The sequence below is a fragment of the Myotis yumanensis genome, unplaced genomic scaffold (assembly GCF_028538775.1).
Source record: "Myotis yumanensis isolate MYYU_CA2020_CCGP unplaced genomic scaffold, mMyoYum1.0.hap1 SCAF_12, whole genome shotgun sequence".
Taxonomy (NCBI): Eukaryota; Metazoa; Chordata; class Mammalia; order Chiroptera; family Vespertilionidae; genus Myotis; species Myotis yumanensis.
In genome coordinates this window covers 1504767-1524729 of record NW_027223763.1, presented here as the reverse complement: position 1 = coordinate 1524729, position 19963 = coordinate 1504767, and the positions used below count along the sequence as shown (strand labels likewise).

Here is a 19963-nt window from a genome sequence, read left to right as displayed (position 1 = left end):
TCGCTCGTGGTGAGGTTAGGACGAGGCGGGGGCCTGGGGACTCGTCCAAGGTCACTCAGCAGGTGAGGCTGGCGACCGCCGCTCCGCCGGCGCGCTGGGTCCACCGACTCGCACGGAGCCCTCCCTACTTTGTAGCAGCCGGTCCTGCCCGGCCAGGCCTTGGCCGGAGCCGTGCCCTCCCGCCTGCGCCCCCAAAGCCCCAAGGCTCTGTCCTCCCATCCCCGCTGGAAGGCCCCAAGTGTGGGGAGGGGCGGGGGCTAGTCCCCTGGGTGCCACCAGCTGCCGGCTCACCCCCTGCCTCCCGCGCGCCCTCCCCCCCGCCTCCCTGCTCAAGGCGGGGGAGGGGGCCCGGCTTTGGGCAGGGCTGACCGGAGGGTGGCCCAGCGGCTGGAGGGAGGCTGAGCTGGAACCCCGTGAATGGGCAGGTGCCCAGGGAAGGGGTGCCCGGGCGGTTCAGGCAGCTGGAAGGAGAGGTGAAGGGCACGAGGCTCCTGAACTCCCCTTTTTGCTGTCAAGGGCGCTGAGCTGGGGGAGGAGGCTTGGGGACCCCCTCTGAGTCCCCGGGCACCTGCGGGTTCAGGCACCCCTGCAGTGCTTCCTGCTCACGCCGCTCCCCTCTGCTTCTAGCTGCTGGGTCTGGAAGTGAATGGAATTAAATGTGCCCGCACTCTCCTTTCTCAGCACCAACTTCTCCCCACCCCACCCCGAGCTAAAAATAGCGGTGACCTGCGGCTGCCGGGCAGGCTGTGGGGGCCGAGGAGGGGCCGGGGAGTGTGCCCCCGCCCTGCGCACCTGGCCGTCCGACCACCTGAGCCAGCTGCAAGGTGACACCTGCCGTCCCCAGCTCTGGCTGCCGGTGGCCCTCGGCACACCTGACCTCGGGACTGAGATTGGGTGTGAGGCCTGTCACAGGGACTCGGTGACATCCGCCACACAGAGAGTGGGAGCAGCCGCGCGCGTGGGGGCCTGGCGTTTCTAGGGCAGCCTGCGCCGGGCGGGCGGGGAGGGCGAGGGCTGGGTCCTCGCACCCTGGCTGATAGCGGTTGGGTCGCAGCTATTAATGGTCTGACGGTGGGTGCTTCCTCTCCGGCTCCCGGAGCCGGGAGCAGCTGCGGCTGCGAGCAAGCGGGCGCCAGCTCCCCGGCTCGCCCTCAGGGGAGGGGATCGGATCGGATCGTATTTCTCAGTTACGTGCCCACTGGGTCCACCAGTGGCCTCCCGCCTCCCTCCCCTCCAGCTCTGGCCCCGGCTGCCCCTCCCTCTGCCTAATGGATCAATTTGGTCAGACGCCAAAACTCCACTATCCCTTGAATTTAAAAAACTGTAAACAGCCGTGCCTGTTGGACTCCCGTCCAGTCCCGGGGACCCTGACGGGAGACCCTTTGTTCTTGGGGACCGTCCCCTCCCCCCCACCTCAACCCCCCGCCATCAGAACGTCTTCAGACCATTTCTGTCTGCTTTGCCCCGGGGTTGGCGTGGACAGTCCTCCCCGTGTCCCACCTGATGGCTCATTGTCTCTCCTCCCCCTCCCCCCCCCCCCCCCCCCGCCCAGGTGTTGCCCACCAACCCTGAGGAGAGCTGGCAGGTGTACAGCTCCGCCCAGGACAGCGAGGGCAGGTGTATCTGCACAGTGGTCGCCCCCCAGCAGACCATGTGCTCTCGGGACGCCCGTACGAAACAGCTGCGGCAGCTGCTGGAGAAGGTGAGTCTGTGCGGGGCGTGTGTGTGCACCTGTGTGTGTGCGTGTGTGCGTGTGTGCGTGTGCCCACACCGCCGCCGCCGCCGAGGCGTGGCCAGCCCGCAGGGTCCGTCCCAGCTCCACGACTCACTCCTCCTATTGGGAATATTTGTGAATGAATGATGAGTGAGTGAGTAGATGGGGCCTCCCCGGCGGCCCAGGAGGAGCTGACAGACCCTCCCCGTCACCGCAGGCTCCACTGAGAAGCCACTGGGCTCCCCACATGCCGCCTCCCCCGGGACGCCTTCACCTGCGGCCTGAGGCTCTGTCCCCGGCAGCCAGCGTCCCGGGACCCAGGGTGCAGGCCACGCGGGTTTGCCCACGGGGATTTTCCCTCCTCTGAGTGGTTGGACCTGGCACGTGGCAGGCCGGGCATTGCCCACCGAGGGGGCATCCCCCCCTCTCACCCCTGGTCCTCTCACCCACCGGGCCTGGCAGCTTCTATCCCACAGGGGCGGCTGCTGCAGGCGGCACAGCCAACTCGGCTCCTGGCACACCCTCCAGACCCCTGGGTTCCCGGAGAGCCCGGGGGTCGGGGTTCATGGGATTATGGAGGGAAGGAGAAATGGGGGCCTTCTGTTCCACTCATCACCCTCCCCCCAGGCGAGGGGACCCTACCCACCCTGAGAGAGCGGGTCACACCACACACACTGCACACACCTCACATACACACAGATACACACACACACTGCACAGACCTCACATACACACAGATACACACACACACTGCACAGACCTCACACACAGATACAGACACACACATAGATACACTGCACATACCTCACACGCACAAATACACACACATATTGCACACACCTCACATACACACAGATACACACACTGCACAGACCTCACACACACACAGACACACACACACACTGCACAGACCTCACACACACACAGATACACACACACACTGCACACACCTCACATACACACAGATACACACACACACACTGCACAGACCTCACACACAGATACAGACACACACATAGATACACTGCACACACTTCACATATACACAGATACATACACACACACTGCGCACACCTCACACACAGAGATACAGACACACACATAGATACACTGCACATACCTCACACGCACAAATACACACACATATTGCACACACCTCACATACACACAGATACACACACTGCACAGACCTCACACACACACAGACAAACACACACACTGCACAGACCTCACACACACAGATACACACACACTGCACACACTGCACACACCTCGCATACACACAGATACACACACACACCACACACACTGCACAGACCTCACGCACACACAGATACACACACACACACACACACATACAGTGTGAAGCCGCGGCTTTCCCTCAGTTGGGGGCAGAGAGGAGCCTTGGGGAGGGGGTGCTGGAGGGCGCCGTCCTCGGACTGCCCCCCCCTCCGCCCCCACGAGCGGCCGGGCACCTGCAGGAGGCCGAGCAGCATTGCTGGGCCTGAGCCACGCTCACCGAGACCCTCGCTCAGCTGCAGGTGGAGCTGGGGGTCCCTCGCTTGGACCCGCTTCCCAGCTGTGCCGTCGGGCCCCCAGCAGGGCGTGGGAGGGACCGTGATTCCTGGGCAGGAGGCGGGCGGCGGGGCGGGCAGAGCCGGGCAGCAGCCGGCCCCTGGGGCTGCGCCCTTGGAGGGCAGAGCTGTGTTCTTTTCCCACCGAGGAAGTCACTGAAAAAGAAAGTCAAAGCCTTAGCAGCCTCCGCCAACATGTATTCACACAAGCTAGACCAGAGCCCCACGAGCCTTAATCGTTCAGAACGGGAGGGGGTGGAGCCTGGGGCTTCCACGGTGGGGGCAGGGCCCGCGCTGAGACCCCCACCTCCTGCTCCTGACAGGAAGCCAGTCAGGGTTCCAGAAAGTTCCGGGAGCCCTGGCACTGCGGCTCTTCTTTCTGCCGCTGAGCCAGGGCGTCACTGCTTAGCCGTGTGCCGCCCTCGGTGTACCCGGGGCACTGCTCTCCAGGGCACAGCCCTTCGCCAAGGGCCTGGCTGCTCTGTGCCTTCTGCCGGCAGAAGGGGCAGGGCCTCTGCTTCCCCTCCCCCTCCCCCTCCCCCTCCTCCCCCTCCCCCTCCCCCTTCTCCTCCCCCTTCTCCCCCTCCCCCTCCCCCTCCCCCTCCTCCTCCCCCTCCCCCTCCTCCCCCTTCTCCTCCTCCTCCTCCTCCTCCTCCCCGCTCCTCTTCCCCCTCCTCCTCCCCCTCCTCCTCCTCTTCCTCCTCCCCTTCCCAACCTCTTCCTCCCCGTCCTTCCCTCCTCACCTCCCCCTCCTCTTCCTCCTCCCCCTCCTCCCGCTGCTCCTCCCACTCCTCCCCCTCCCCCTCCTCCTCCTCCTCCTCCTCCTCCTCCTCTCCCTCCCCCTCCCCCTCCTCCTCCTCCTCTTCCTCCTCCCCTTCCCAACCTCTTCCTCCCCGTCCTTCCCTCCTCACCTCCCCCTCCTCTTCCTCCTCCCCCTCCTCCCGCTGCTCCTCCCACTCCTCCCCCTCCCCCCTCCTCCTTCTCCTCCTCCTCCTCCTGCTTTCCCTTCTCCTCCTCCTCCCCCTCCTCCTCCTCCTCCTCCCCCTCCCCCTCCTCCTCCTCCTCCCCCTCCTCCTCCTCCTCCCCCTCCTCCTCCTCCTCCTCCTCCTCCTCCTCCTCCAGCTGGGTTGCTCCAGTCTCCCCTCCTCTTTCCTTATGGAGGGGCGGGGGCAGGGCGAGGCCAGGGCACTGGGCGGAGCCGGGGTGGGCCCAGCGCTGTGGCCCCTGTGCCCTGTCTCTGGGCGCATCCCATCCACTTCCACTTCCGCACGAAGGCTCCACCCTACAATCCCCTACGGGCGCCCCATGGCGAGCTGGTCCCTCGCCCTCAGCTCTGGTTTCCATGAGCCTGGAGTCCTTGGGAGGCGCCTGGGGTCAGGGCTGAGGCCCACGGAGACCCTCGGCGGGTGGGGGGCGGGCAGAGGGCGGGCGGCCCCGGCTCTGCGCTCTTTGAAGACATGCGCGGCCCTGGGTTTGAAAGTGTGGGCGTGGGAGTCAGGCCAGGCCTTGGATGTGGCTGACCGCTGCGGTGTGAGGGCAGGCACGTTTCCTAACGTCGCTGAGCCCCGTTAGACGCTGAGCCCCAAGCCTGTGCCGCAGCAAGTGGTAGGTGTCGCCTGCAGCCCGCAGTCAGGAATCCTAGCCCCGGTGGGGCGGGGTCTTGATGGAACCGCCATTGTGTCCCTTCCTCCCAGCCACATGCCTGCAGGGGGCGCCCCTGTGCACGAGGTGGCTGAGTCCCGTGCTGAGGTGACAGGTGTGAAGGGAGCCAGTCCCCCTCCCTCCACGAGTCTCCCCGTCCAGCAGGGTGGCTGAGACAGCTGTGCAGGTTACTCCTGGGCAGGCATTGTGCCAGCAGGGTGAGGTTGTTTCCAAGTCGTGTGCAGCCACTTCTGGCTTAGCTCATCAGGGGGGCCTGCCTGGAGGAGGTGCCGTTGGGCGGGGCCTTGAAGGGCGAAGGAAACCGAGCATGGCAACTTCTCTCAAAAGAGGTGCTGCAGTCATTCAGAGTGACAGAGCAGGACAGGGGAGGGGACGGGGAGACTTCGGGTGCTAGAGCACATATATTCCAGGTCACACAGCGTCTCAGGAGAGGGCCCGAGAGCACCGGAGCCACCCACGTGTTGTACTCGACGAGCCGAATTTCTCGCAGAATCTGTGTGTGCTGCTTTCAAATAATGTCCTAAAATCCCCGGCATTTTAAAATGCCGAGATGAACAATGCCGGTTTCTCTTGCTGAGAGGCCTTTGCTGGCCTCTTCTATTTTATTTGGGGGTGTGGGGGGGAGGCAGGAAGAAGTGGAAGCCATGCTGCCGTCTCCTCTCGCTGAGGCAAAGCTGAGCCTCAGACCTGAATGATTTTGATCCTATAGGGGGGGAGGGGGGCAGGGAGGCAATATTCTAAACCAGCAGAAACTCGGAGGTGCCTCCCTCCCTCACGATTGGACTCCGAGCCCACACGCCCGCGCCACTGCGACAAGCCTGAGCTCGAGCCACCGCCCCAAACGCATTTGCACAGAATCGCCAGCCAGTTTCCTGGAAACAAAAAGCGCTGGCAGGTGGCTGCGCCCAAACGCGTTCCTGTTGAGCTCCCTGCCACCCTGTGGGATATTAAAGTTCCGCCTGGAGGCGGGCCTCCATCCCCACGTGCCTGGAGGGTGCGGAGCAGCCATCCGTCACTTGCGAGTGATTGACTCCCGACGCAGGCCCAGTGTACATGTTTGCAGAGCAGTGTCGACCTGGGATGTCGTTGGGTGATGGATGGCCCACGAGGTGGGGAGGAGGGCCCGACGCCGGATCAGACTGGGAGTCCCTGTGCCTCCGATCCGCCCGCGCTCGGCCCCCCTTCTCGGGGAGGCACCCGGTGAGATTAGGGGCACGAGAAGCTGTACCCGGGCTGGGGGAGCCCCTCAATGCTGTTCCTCTTCGTGGATGTTTATGTCTGACTGACTGGGTTCATCCTGCAGAATAAAGAGAGGAGGGACCACGCCCCCAAAAGAAGGGGAGCTGTGGCCCGCGAGGGCGGAGCTCTGGGAGGAGGCAGGGGGTGTTACCAGACCCATTCGCTGTGTATTGGGAAGCGCTCCGTCCTCACCATCCCCGATGCTGGTGATGAGCGAGTGAATAATGCACCGGCCGCTCCCGGCTCCCGGCTCCCGGCTCCCGGCGCTGGGCCGTGTGGGAAGGTCCCTGCGCGTGAGGTTGGCTGCGCCTGCCGCGGCGCCCTCCTTGACCTTGGCCTCTTTGGCAGGTGCAGAACATGTCCCAGTCGATAGAGGTGCTGGACCGGCGGACTCAGCGGGACCTGCAGTACGTGGAGAAGATGGAGACCCAGATGAAAGGCCTGGAGTCCAAATTCAAGCAGGTGGAGGAGAGCCACAAGCAACACCTGGCCAGGCAGTTCAAGGTGCGTGTCCTCCTCCCAGGCAGGGTTTGCTGCCCTCAGGGCTCCCCTCTCCCTCTAGAGCTAGCGATTGGGGGGCGGGGGAGCCGAGCCAGGTTTGCTCTCTGCTGTCCTCAGATACAGAGGCAGCTGCCTGCACGCGCCCTGAGAGGGAGGCCGGGCTGGGCCGCGGTTCCCAGCACCTCTAGCATCAGAGGCCAGGGGTCCCGGGTCCGAGCTCCGGCCAAGTGCCAGCTCCGCAGCTGCTGCGGGTCAAGCCCCTCAGCCGAGGACTGGCTTCCTGGGTCAGAGCCGTGTCCGGGCAGGGAGCACGCAGGGCCATTTCCCCGTCTGACCTCAGGTAGCTGTGGCGCGGCCACTGTAGGGTCACAGGGAAGAAAGAGAGAGACACCAACATCTTTCTCACTTTGTGGTAAGTGTTCCTGCTCTCCGGGTGACTCTGGACCGGAAGGCCGGAGTGTGACCTGAAATTATATATACATACGTATGAATATGTATATATACAGACACATAGATATTCACACACCCAGAGCGAACACAGCTTCAGAACTCCTGAATTGAGGAGCGCTATGCACCTTAATTAAGGTAGACATGCATGCTAATTAGAACTCTGGCCCGGATGTAAATGAGCGGGTCGATAACACCGCCCTGCACAACTGGAAATTGCTGACGCGGTCGACCTGTCCCCTCCACGCCCGCGTCTCCCTTTGATGAGCTCTGCACGAAGCAGGAACGGACTCGCCTTTAAAAGCCACCCGTTCTCTAGACGAAATGGCGAGCCGATGACGTTACCGATCTATCTCACATCATGCATAAAAGAGCGCAGGCTGGAGGAGAAGGAGCGGTCCGGGGCAGGCGGGCGTTCCATCGTCCTCGCTTCTGCCGCGTCATCGAGAATTATCCGGGAAGGGATTTTGACCTGCCTGACCATAAAGAGTTTGTGTCTCTCCGTCAAAGGCCAGCACTCCCTTCTCAGGGGCGCGAGGGGGGAGGGATAAGGCAGAGTCCTCTCAGGGGGACGGTCCCGCAGCCAGGGCTAGCTCCTCTCTGCTAGTGCCGCTCCTCTCTGCTAGCGCCGTCTCCCCCAGGCCCTGGATCGGATGGGGCGCTGTGGCGCCGGGGGAGACTAGCAGCCCTTGCCCTCCGCCGGCTTTAATTGCATTAAACGTGCCAGCGCAGGGCGGTGAGGGATTTACGTCCCTGGTAAGGCCGGCTGCTCGGACGAGCCCTAGCACCGAAGTGTGGTTTTTTTCTAAGTGCCCGTGAAGCGATTTGTCTGCGGAATGGCTGTGTGTGTGAGGCAGGCCGGTGAGGTAGCTCTTCAACGGTATTTCGTTTTCTTGCTTGCAGGGCTAACTTAAAAGCGTTTTTTCAGAGCCGCAGTGACTGAAGAGGCATGTAGCCATGTACCCATGACCGAGGGCCAGACTGCTTTTTGCACCCCTGCATTTTCACCCTCCTTCCCCGACACTTAGCGCCATTTCACTAAGGAATCCAACCGCGACCCTCTTTTTTGCATGCGACTGTAGATGCATCTCACGAACCCTTTGAACCCTTGTCAATGCATTTTTTTGAAAAAGAAAAAAAACAAACAAAAGGAAACTGTGTGTATGTGACCTAAAGCATGTAACCTTAAGATGTTGCATTCTACCTGACAATAAAGACCTTTCCCAAAGATGATGGTGTTCTGAAGACTGTTTCATACGCTCTCCTCACGCTGGGGCCCGAGGATAAGTCAGCCTGTGAGAGGCGGGAGCGGCCAGGCCCAGGCAGGGTGTGACGAGTTTTTGCACGCATCGCACTGAACCCGGCTTATTTTAACCTTGCAGGCGATAAAAGCGAAAATGGATGAACTTAGGCCTTTGATACCCGTGTTGGAAGAGTACAAGGCCGATGCCAAATTGGTTTTGCAGTTTAAGGAGGAGGTCCAGAATCTGACGTCAGTGCTTAACGAGCTGCAAGAGGAAATTGGCGCCTATGACTACGATGAGCTGCAGAGCAGAGTGTCCAATCTTGAAGAGAGGCTCCGTGCGTGCATGCAAAAGCTAGGTAGGCCCAGCACCCTGCGGGGCGGGCGCGGGGCGGGGCGGGGCCCGGCCCCGCCCCCCGCGGCCCGGCCCCGCCCCCCGCGGCCCGGCCCCGCGCTGGCTCCGGGCGCGGTGCTGAAGTGGACAGCGCCCGCCCGGCTTCCGGAGCGGCGGGCTGCGCAGGGCTCCCTCCCGGGCAGGGCCACCTGGAGGCTGCCCCCGCGTGAGCGCCGTCCCACCCCGGGCGGGGCCGGGCGCAGACCCCGCTGAGTTGCACACCTGGAAGAAATAGGAGGGTGTTAGTTGTTGCGAACCATCGGAAGAGTGTGCGTGCGCACGCGCGTGCGGGTGTGTGGGGGCGAGTTCCCAGGACGCGAGTGGCTGGAAACTCCACCTCCGAGTCCCTCCAGGGTGGGGACCCGGCCGAGGAGGGGACCCGGCCGAGGAGGCGCCTCGGGCACCGCGCCCGGCCCCGAGGAGCAAATTCAGCCCCAAATTCAGCCCCCGGCGGAGGGTGGCCATTCAGGCGAGCGGGGAGCCGCTCCCACAGCTGCCAGCTCCTCGCTCCGTTCGCGTGGGGGCAGCGTGAGTTCTTATTCGTGATTGGACACCCACTCGCCTTAGCAACCTTCCTGTTAATTGCTTTTATAAGTCTTTCTTTTTTTTTTAATACTCGCCCGAGGATATTTTTCCCATTGATTTTTTTTGAGAGAGAGAGATAGTGGAAGGGAGGGAGGGAGGGAGGAGAGAGAGACACACCAATCAGTTGCCTCCCACACTCCCCCCGATCGGGGCCTGGGATCGACCTGCAACCCAGGTACGTGCCCTTGACTGGGAACTGAACCTGGGACCCTGCGGCGTGAGGACCGCCGCTCCAGCACCGAGGCTCACCGAGCCTCACCGGCAGGGCCTGCGTTTACACGTCGGTGCCCGAGCCCCCCTACCTCCCAGTTCCACTTAGACCTTCTTCCCAAAGGTTGGCCGGCCCTTCTCGTCACCGGGTTTAAACAAAGGTTGCTCATTCTGTAGTGTGCTTTTTAGGGTAACTCGGGGTACGTTTGCTTTATCCTTTGGTTTTACCTGATGAACTTAGCTCCCTTTTTATTCACACCCCACCCCCGCCCCCCACCCCACACACAATGTAAGACATCCCCAAAGAGTCGGCGCCAGCGCTGTTGTCCGTGAGCGACCGAAAGGTGCGGAGGGCGGGGAAACCGCGTCAGCCGGCCATTCTTTGAACAGGTTCCCGAGTCCAAAGCTGCCCCCCGCACCCCGTGGAGGCACACATGCTAGCCCCCGCTCTGGAGAGAAGCCTGCGAGGCTGGCGTGGAGAGGGAACGCGTGCCATGTGTACACGCTGGCTGCCACAGGAGCGTGTGCTGCTGCGTGTTTTCAGCGACATGCTTCCCGGCACCCAGGTCCTGGTGTGTCGGGCTGAGTGACCTGGGACAGTCCCAGGAGGGGTCTGGGTGGACGGCCGGACCCGCTGCTCCATTCTGGCACCCCAAGAGCGCGGGCGATGCCTGAAATGCAGTGACGCTGGGCTCTGATTATTTCCGCGGGACGTGGTCTTGGGGTTTCTGCCCGGAATGACCCGAGCTCACTGCCGCCTCTCTCTCTCCAGACCCTCCCCCGGGGGTCCCTCTTGGCCTCTGATGTCCAGAGCATGTGGGGGGAAGGGTATTTGTTATTTTTGTCCCAAGATAAAACCTCCACGCTTTTCAGTGAACGGGTCACGGAGCAAAAGGGAAATTCAGAGCAAAACGTTACGCCTGGTGAGAAGCGAGGCCTTTGGAGGGGGCGCCCCGCCCAGAGGAGCAGGCTGCCCGCCCGGCCCTGCCTGGTTCACAAGCTGCCTGAGCTCAGCCGATGGCGTCAGCGCTCAGGGCTGTCACGTGGTCCCCCTCAGGCTGCTGAAGGGCTCGCTGGGGAGTAGAGAGAGGATGACGAGGCCCTTGGAGGCGTTCTCCTCGCTGGAGGGCAGCCACCTGATGTCACCTCTGGTTTCTTTTTTCAAAAGACCTTGATGTTTAGAGAGACTGTGAAGTGGGGTCTGCAGGTGGGGCCCGGGGTCTGCAGGTGGGGCCCGGGGTCTGCAGGTGGGGTTAGGGGTCTGCAGGTGGGGTTAGGGGTCTGCAGGTGGGGTTAGGGATCTGCAGGTGGGGCCCGGGGTCTGCAGGTGGGGTTAGGGGCCTGCAGGTGGGGTTAGGGGCCTGCAGGTGGGGCCCGGGGTCTGCAGGTGGGGTTAGGGGTCTGCAGGGTGGGGTCCGGGGTCTGCAGGTGGGGTTAGGGGCCTGCAGGTGGGGTCCGGGGTCTGCAGGTGGGGTTAGGGGTCTGCAGGTGGGGGTTAGGGGCCTGCAGGTGGGGTCCGGGGTCTGCAGGTGGGGTTAGGGGTCTGCAGGTGGGGTCCGGGGTCTGCAGGTGGGGTTAGGGGCCTGCAGGTGGGGTCCGGGGTCTGCAGGTGGGGTCCGGGGTCTGCAGGTGGGGTTAGGGGCCTGCAGGTGGGGTTAGGGGTCTGCAGGTGGGGTCCGGGGTCTGCAGGTGAGGTTAGGGGTCTGCAGGTGGGGTCCGGGGTCTGCAGGTGAGGTTAGGGGTCTGCAGGTGGGACCTGGGGTCTGCAGGTGGGGTTAGGGGCCTGCAGGTGGGGTTAGGGGTCTGCAGGTGGGGTCCGGGGTCTGCAGGTGAGGTTAGGGGTCTGCAGGTGGGGTCCGGGGTCTGCAGGTGAGGTTAGGGGTCTGCAGGTGGGACCCGGGGTCTGCAGGTGGGGTTAGGGGCCTGCAGGTGGGACCCGGGGGTCTGCAGGTGGGGTTAGGGGCCTGCAGGTGGGACCCGGGGTCTGCAGGTGGGGTTAGGGGCCTGCAGGTGGGGTTAGGGGCCTGCAGGTGGGGTTAGGGGTCTGCAGGTGGGGTCCGGGGTCTGCAGGTGAGGTTAGGGGCCTGCAGGTGGGGTTAGGGGTCTGCAGATGGGGTCCGGGGTCTGCACTGAGCCAGCACCAGGCAGACGGGGATGAGCCAACTGTGAGACCGGCTGGGGAGGCAGGATGCGTGGCCGACAGCCGTGTGACTCTCCCGAGGTGGTGACCAGCTTGGGGGTCAGCCTCTCTCCATCTGAAGAAGGCAGAGGGGTCCCTGGGCCCTGGGGTGACGGTGCGAGGCCATGGGTGTCATTTACATCACTCGCTCCTCACCGGCCCGGGAAGGGGGGCAGGTAGGTAGGTGGGCAGGTAGATAGATAGATAGATGATAGGTGATTAATAGAGGTAGATAGATGAGAGCTAGACAGATGGCAGATGATTGATAGAGATAGACAGATAGATAGACAGAAGGACAGATGATAGACAACCGACCGATAGCTGATGGACAGATGGAGACAGACAGCCTGGCAGGTGTTCCTTCAGCTCAGGAACTTGGGACCGAGCTGAAGCCGTGGCTGCTTGGTCTAGTCTCTCTTTTAGCCTCAGGAGCAGGCGCCCTCAGCAGCCGGGCTCCTGGCACGGAGGTTGCCGAGGGAGCGGGAAGGAAGGCAGCCCCGCGTGGCGCCCGCGCTGACAGCTGTCCCGAGGCCACCCTTCCTCCCCGCCCTCTGCTCTGGGGGCTGGGGGCTGGGTGCAGTCTGCTGGGTGCCCAGGTCCAGGTCGTGAGAGGCACCTGCGGGGGGCGCTTCCCGAGCCTCCTCTTCCCGCCCCTCGCCCTCCTCCGCACGCCTCTGGCACGCGCCCTGGCACGCGCTCGTGATGAGAGAGGGACACCTTCGTGAACTGACGTGCCACCCGCCCCCCGCGGCTCTGCCATGAGTTAGAGCCTGTGGTTCCCGAGGTCCTGGCAGAGCCCGTCTGGACCGAGAAACAAAACAGCTCCTGACTCAGGCGGGCGCCTCCAGCCCGGCCCCGAGCCTCCGCCTGCAGCCCCGTGCGGAGCGGCCCGGGCAGCTTCCGGGCTCCTCTGGGTGGGCTGGGGAGGGGACCTCGGAGGGGGCAGAGCGGGCTGGCCCTGCTGCGGTCACACCTGCCCTGCGGGTCACACCTGGCCCTCCCCTTCCGAGCAGCCACAGGCCGGAAGGTCCTGGGCGGGCAGGACGCAGTGACCGGCCCAGCAGCCCCTGGCCTGGGCTTCGCTGAGGTGAACCCCATGTTCTCCGCATCCCCGGTCTAGACAAGGGTAACTAGAGTAGCGGGGCCTCCACGGATCACTTGCCATGTCGGGCGCTTGCGTGTCAGGCATGTCCCCGGAGTCAGGTGTGTGCTGTGTCGGGCATCGGCTAGAAGCTCCCAGCGCCTCCCCGCTGTGACCCCACCGTCCTCCAAGGCAGTGTCGTCGCTGCCACAGGACACTGCCTACGCCACACGCCGCCCCCATCCCTCTTGCTGGGACAGATGGCGAAGCCGTGGCTGGCGAGACTTCCTGAGGGATGGATAATTTTACCTCTGAGTGCCTGAGAAATGAGTCACTCACTCACTCACTCACTCACTCATCTACTCATTCACTCATTCATTCATTCACTCACTCACTCATCTACTCACTCACTCACTCACTCATTCACTCATTCATTCATACACTCGCTCACTCATCTACTCATTCACTCACTCACTCATCTACTCATTCACTCATTCATTCATTCACTCACTCACTCATCTACTCATTCACTCAGTCATTCACTCATTCATTCATCCACTCGCTCACTCATCTACTCATTCACTTGCTCATTCATCCACTCACTCATTCACTCATTCGCTCTGGACCACTCCCAGCCGAGTCTTGGGGAGACAGAAAGGGCAACAAGCTTCTTGCGTGGGACCAGGAGACCCACACACTGTGTCTGTGGCCGCAGGAAGTGTGTGGTCGGGGAGGACGGGGGTGGGGCTCAGAGGGAGAGGTCTCTGGAAGAGGCATCCGTTTGGGTCCAGCCAGGGAAGACAGGCGGGGAGAGGGTGGCATTCCAGATGGAGGAGCGGCTGGAGCACCGGTGTGGGGGCCGGCGTCAGGCCGGGCCTCTAGCTGAGCGGGGCGCTGACCCGCCCCCTCACCTCGGAGTGTGATGCGGAGGGCAGAGTCGGTCTCCTGGTCCCTGGGCCAGGCCTGGAGGGAGGGAGGGCGGGACAGAGGCCACCTGTCCCCCAGCGAGGCCACTGCCCCGAAGCTCAGGGCTCAGAAACGTGCTGCCCTGGAGGCCGGCGGAGGTGCGGTCACTCTGCCCACTGCCACGGCTGTGCGCACAGGTCTGTGTCGGCGGGACAGGTGGGGTGGGCATGGCGCGGGGGCCCCCAGAGGCAGCCTGGGAGGCCACGGGCTGTGGGGAGGGCAGGGCTGAGTCAGGTGCTGGTTCTGGCCGAAGCTGTGCTGGGGCCCCCGAGAACGCCCACCTCGCCTCCAGCCTCCATCTGAGCGGGGGAGGCCGAGGTCCCGCCCAAGGTCCGTCCGATGCTGACCGGTCAGTGCCCAGAGCCCCGGCCCTCCGGCCTCCGCTCCTCCTCCCGCAGGAGACACGCCGCCCTCCAGGTGGCCCGAGGGAAGGCGGCGGCCCTGCCCAGGTCTGGTTCTGCCCGACGGGCGGGGCCGGAGCAGGGGCCGGAGCAGGGGCTGGAGCAGAGCCACCTGCTTCTGTCCTGCGTGGAGCCCGCCGCCTGCCACAGGCGCCGGATGGGCAGCGCCTTCTCCCCGCCCCCATGTCCCCGAGAAAACCAAGCTTTGCTGCTGACCGCCCCCCAGAGGCGCTGCTGGGGCTGCCCCTCCCCCCCACTGCCCCCGCCTCAGCTGCTCTTGGTCCGGGGAGGCCGGTGTCTGCAGGAAGAGCCAGGGCGGGAGCCACTGTCTAGCTGAGGTCCCAGGCCGGAGCGCGGGGACCCCGCCGGCTCACCTGCGCCTGCTCTCTTGCAGCCTGCGGCAAGCTGACGGGCATCAGTGACCCCGTGACCGTCAAGACGTCCGGCTCCAGGTTCGGGTCCTGGATGACCGACCCTCTGGCCCCCGAGGGCGACAACAGGGTGAGTGCCCCTTCGTCGGGCCTGGTGCGGGGTCGTGTGGACCAGGTGTCCTCGTGGGGCCCGCTGGTCTCCTGCCCGAGTGTCTGGCTCTCACGCCGGCTAGTGGGTCCACCGCCCGGCAAAGCAGCCAGGGCCTGTGCGCGCGGAGCGTGGCGCCTGGGGGGCACCGACCGAGGGCGGCCTGAGGGTGCGGTGTGGGGAGGAAGAGACCCACCTCCTACCCGCGCCCGCCACCCTGGCGGGACCCGGGCGGAACCAACAACGCTGGCGCTGCAAGTGCGCCTCTCGCCCAGCGCCTACCCCCTCGCTGTCCCCCTGAGAGCACGCGCTCTGCCCAGACACGGGATCGGGCTCTGAGCCCGCTGTGTGCCTCCCCGCACGCGTGGCGAGGGCGTGGATTCGCCTGCCGTCCGTCCAGGTGGTGACGGGCGCGTTTGATCATTAGACAGCCACTTGCTGCTGGATGGCTTGCTCACGCTCCAGGAAAGGCAGCCCGTGAAGGGCAGGGAAGGAGGACTTGGGGGGGGGGGGGCGGGGGGGCTTCGCGGTGGCGGGGGGGAGGAGAGCGCCGGGCGGCAGTGGGCGGGCCAGGAGCTCAGGACGGCCTCCACCTCCCACAGGGAGCGCCATGTCCCCAGGCCCGGCCATTGGTCGGGAAGACACCTTTGTCTGTCTGGTCGTTTCCATCCTCCCGTCCAGTTCTGATCACACACACTCAGGAGACCAATAACTCGCTTTCAAAACACACACAAAATCAATATCAGCTCCGCGCAGGCTGCCTCGGAGGGAGGGTGTGGTGGGAGGGGTGTGGCCAAAGGCTGGGGGCGAGGGGAGGGCGGGGGACCCCGGTGGGGCCACCTAAGCTCCAGGGGCCACACTGCCCGTGTGCTGAGCGGGCGGAACAGGGTCGCTGGGCGTGCCTGGCGTCCATGCTTCCGTGGCTCATTTATTAAGCGCCAGCTGGATGCCCGGTGCATGCTGGGTGGGGCGCTGGTTTCCTGCACCAGGTCTCAGCAGGGACCTGCCCATGGGCTTTGTTGGCACCGAGGCCCGGAAGCTCCCTCCCCGATGCCAGGCTCTCACCCCCTGGCCCCTGCCAGGCTATGCCCCTCCCCCCCCAGGAGACATGTGCACTCCAGGGATCCTGATCCCCCACACTGAGACCGTAGCTCTGACTGTGGAACCTTCTAGAGCAGCAGTTCTCAACCTTCCTAATGCCGTGTCCCTTTAGTACAGTTCCTCATGTTGTGGTGACCCCCAATTTCATTGTGACAAATTGAACATAAAGCATAGTGATTAATCACAAAAACAATATGTAATTATATATGTGTTTTCCGATGGTCTTAGGCGACCCCTGTGAAAGGGTCGTTCAACCCCCAAAGGGGTCTCGACCCACAGGTTGAGAACCGCTGTTCTAGAGTCTAGCGTCTGCTTCTGCTGGCGACCTTGGAAATGGGTCAACGCGGAGACCCGGGTGGCCCAGCGCCGTGTCCTCGTCCAGGGCCCAGGCGGCCATGCCCTCTCCAAGACTGTCTCGCGGGGCTGGGCTTTCATACACGGATGGATTCCTTCCTTCCCCAAATAAGTATGAGCACCTACTGTGCGCCTTTGGCCAGGGAGAGAGCAGTGAGCAAGCAGGGGCCCTGCAGACCCACAGCCGGAGGCACCCACAGCGGGCTGCCTGGGGCCCTGCCACCCACAGGGGACTCGGTGCCCCGGGCCGTCGGTTCCACCCCCCCTTCCTGGCCGGTCCCCAAGCGGACGCTTCTCTGTCTGGGGGAGAATAGTCCTGTCGTGGGAGAGTCGCTGCCTGGGGCAGAGCCGCCGGCTCCCGGCACTGCTCACCGCCGTCTGCTCTGCCCGCAGGTGTGGTACATGGACGGCTACCACAACAACCGCTTCGTGCGCGAGTACCGGTCGCTGCAGGACTTCATGACCACGGACAACTTCACGTCGCACCGGCTGCCGCACCCCTGGTCGGGCACGGGCCAGGTGGTCTACAACGGCTCCATCTACTTCAACAAGTTCCAGAGCCACATCGTCATCCGCTTCGACCTGCGCACCGAGAGCATCCTCAAGCAGCGCAGCCTGGACTACGCCGGCTACAACAACATGTACCACTACGCCTGGGGCGGCCACTCGGACATCGACCTGATGGTGGACGAGAGCGGGCTCTGGGCCGTCTACGCCACCAACCAGAACGCCGGCAACATCGTGGTCAGCAAGCTGGACCCCGTGTCGCTGCAGGTGCTGCACACCTGGAACACCAGCTACCCCAAGCGCAGCGCCGGCGAGGCCTTCATCATCTGCGGCACGCTCTACGTCACCAACGGCTACTCGGGCGGCACCAAGGTGCACTACGCCTACCAGACCAACGCCTCCACCTACGAGTACATCGACATCCCCTTCCAGAACAAGTACTCGCACATCTCCATGCTGGACTACAACCCCAAGGACCGCGCGCTCTACGCCTGGAACAACGGCCACCAGGTCCTCTACAACGTCACCCTCTTCCACGTCATCCGCTCCGACGAGCTGTAGGGCCCCCGCCCGGAGCCGGGCCACGGCCCCGCCCGCGTGGAGATCCCGCGAAAGCGGCTGCCAAAGTGACCCTCGCGATACCGATCACACGGATTCGGGACGCCCGGCCGCCGCGTGGCGCGGGGCATCGCGCGCGGGCTCGGCCTCCGCGTTCCTCCGGCTCCGGCCGGAGGGCGACGGATTTGGGGAGAGGCCCCCCCCAACTTTGCAGCTGGAACTGCAGCCCAGGGCTCCCCTCGCCCCCCACCCCTCCAGCCCCCCTTTTCGGTCACATGACATACTAGAGAAGTGAGGCTTGTCCGCGGCCAGTTCTCGCCCAGGACGGCCCGCCGTTAGGATCGCATGGACTCTCCTTAGGTCGAGGTCGGTGCCGGTGGGCGGCTCGGCGTGGCCCCCCGGGCTCCCGGTCGCGCTCGGCGTCCGGAGGCTGGACTCGGGCTCCTCTAGGGTGTCCCCGTCCCGGCGGCTGCTCCTCGACCACGTGTCGTGTCTTAGATTCCCGTGCGAGGCCCCCGTAGCCTGTGCCCCTGTCCGTGCCCGCGGCGGCCGGGCGCGTGGCGCGTGTGGCGGTGCCCGCGCGCCCGCCGTAGTGTGTTGTGCAGTGTGTCTTGTTCCTTGAGGTGGTCCCTGTGCGTGGTTTGAAGTGGGTGTTGTCATGCCATGCCGTAGTTTGGACCCGTAAGTGGGTGGTTCTTGTTGCTACAAAGAAAAATAATCCTCAGTGTTCGCCCTTGTAGAGAGAGAGCCAAGTTCACGGCGAGGTGGTCAGAGGGACGGCTCTTGTCCAGTCCGACCTCTGACCCGGCGACCCCGGGGTGAGGGCTCGCGGGGAGACTCCGTGTCCGGCGGGAGGGGGTGTTCCGGGGCGCCGAGTGCGGGACGTACCGTTTTAAGTAGAAAGAGGGGAACTCTGTGCTCTCCAGTTTCCAAAGGAACAATAAACGTAGTCGGAGACTTCGTGTGGCTGCCCTTTCGTGTCTGAGGGGTGTAACCGATGGTCTCCCGGGTCCTCGCAGACGCACGTGGCCCCTCAGAAGGGGGAGGGGTCCCCCCTTCCGGGAGTTGACAGTGGACATGTTCCCTTTGGGTCTCTGACCACCCGTCTCCCCAAAATCCGGAGCCGAGCGATCATCTCAGAGCTCCCCTCCCGCCGTGGGTGAGCGGGAACCAAGGCTCCCCCCCGGACCCCCTCCCTCACCCACCCCCCGCCCGCCAGGCTCCCCCAAGGCTCAGCGGGAAGGAGTCGGGACAGGCGCCCCCTGTAGTGGCCGGCGCACCGGCAGGCCTGTCAGCGGGTGCAGGGGACCCAGGCCCTCCCTCGCTGGCCAGGGGCTCCCCAGGTGCTGTGTGGGTCCAGCGGGGCAGCAGCCGCCCCATCTGGTGTCTGCGCTGCCCCCCCCCATGGCCGTCCTGTCGATGCCGAGCGGGGCCCTGGCTGGGCAGGCCCTGAGGTTTCTGAGGGGCCACGCCCGGTCCCCCCAGCCCATCGGAGGGGCCAGGCCTCATGCCGGCCAGAAAGGAGCATTGCACTCCTTCCACCAGACGGCGCTCGCGGCCACGGAGGTCCAGGTGGGACGGGGCACCCGGTGCCAGGACAGCGGTGCGGCCCCGGGAAACCCAGCAGCCCCGTGAGCCGGGCCCAGCCGGCACAGCCCTCAAACCAGGGAGAAAGTAGCCGACACCTGCCCCCGCCGTCTTCCCGAGCTGGCCGGCGCCGGGCGAGTGGCCGGCGGCACGGAGACGGGCGTAGCTGACGGTCACGGCTCCGCCCTGTGGAACCTGAACCTGCAGCGGGTCCCTGTGCCCGCGGAGCCGGAGCCGGTCAGGGAGCCGGCGGCTGGGTGCGGGGCGATAGAGGCTCGGCTCCGGGGGGGGGGGGGGGGGGGGGCCTTGGGACCCGCCCTGCCCCATAGTCGGGAAATTGCAGATGGAAATAGAGCAGAGGTTCCTAGGCTCCTCCCGCCCCCCCTCCACACCCGCACCCACCACCCGCCACAACCCATCTGCTGGGCAAGGAGCCCCCACAGAAGGAAGGCTGCCCGGCCGGCGTGGCTCGTGGTCGAGTGTCGCACCCACGTGGGACCAGCCGCAATGACGTGGGGAGGGGAGGTGCCTCTCCCACTTCCTGTTCACAAACCATAGCGGGACGCCCAGACATCCTCCTCTGAGACGGAGCTGGGGTTCCCAGGAGCCCGGGTTCCACTCACACGGTCCCGAGGCCCCGCCCGCCCTGTGACGGGCCCTGTCCGGTGCCACTGGCGAGTGGTGTTGTCACGAGCGCCGCAGTCACGGCCGGCGCTTCGTCATCCCCCCGACGACGGAGGGAGACACAACGCACAGACTCCCGCTCTGAGTCCCCGGAGAGAGGAGCGGCCAGTGGCCCGGGAGGGCTTCCCCGTCTCGGGCGGGGCGTGTGGAGGGAATGTCCCCAGGATATTGAACACGCAGGGAAATGGTCCCCGCGAGCAGACAGAGCAGCCGCCACCACTGAGTCTCCCCGGCTCCAGGAACAGGGCGGGTCAGCTGATGGCGGGACGCCTGTGGGTGCATTTTCTTTATTAAAAGTTTGGCCCGGAATCCAACCCTCAGCCCTTCTGGGTGCTCGGGGGCCAGCGGGGTTCTCAGCTCTGGAGCAGCCGGGCCTCGGGGTGTCCTCACTTCCCCAGGCGCCCAAGCGGGTGCCCCCCACAGGTGCCCGCGGTCCCCCTCCGGCTCCCGGCGCGCC

The 19963-nt window shown here is 64.5% G+C and overlaps 1 protein-coding gene across 3 annotated transcripts in view; it reads left to right on the top strand.

Annotated features, from left to right (window-relative positions):
- Positions 1-18195, top strand: part of OLFM1 (olfactomedin 1) — a 34136-nt gene extending 15941 nt beyond the window's left edge. For all 3 annotated transcript variants that reach the window (XM_070430325.1, XM_070430324.1, XM_070430323.1), the window contains exons 2-6: positions 1553-1702; positions 6538-6693; positions 8520-8739; positions 14591-14697; positions 16564-18195. In XM_070430325.1, coding sequence (XP_070286426.1) covers positions 1553-1702; positions 6538-6693; positions 8520-8739; positions 14591-14697; positions 16564-17238 — 1308 coding nt within the window. In that variant the 3' untranslated portion in view covers positions 17239-18195. The remainder of the gene's footprint in view (positions 1-1552; positions 1703-6537; positions 6694-8519; positions 8740-14590; positions 14698-16563) is intronic.
- Positions 18196-19963: the final 1768 nt, after the last annotated feature.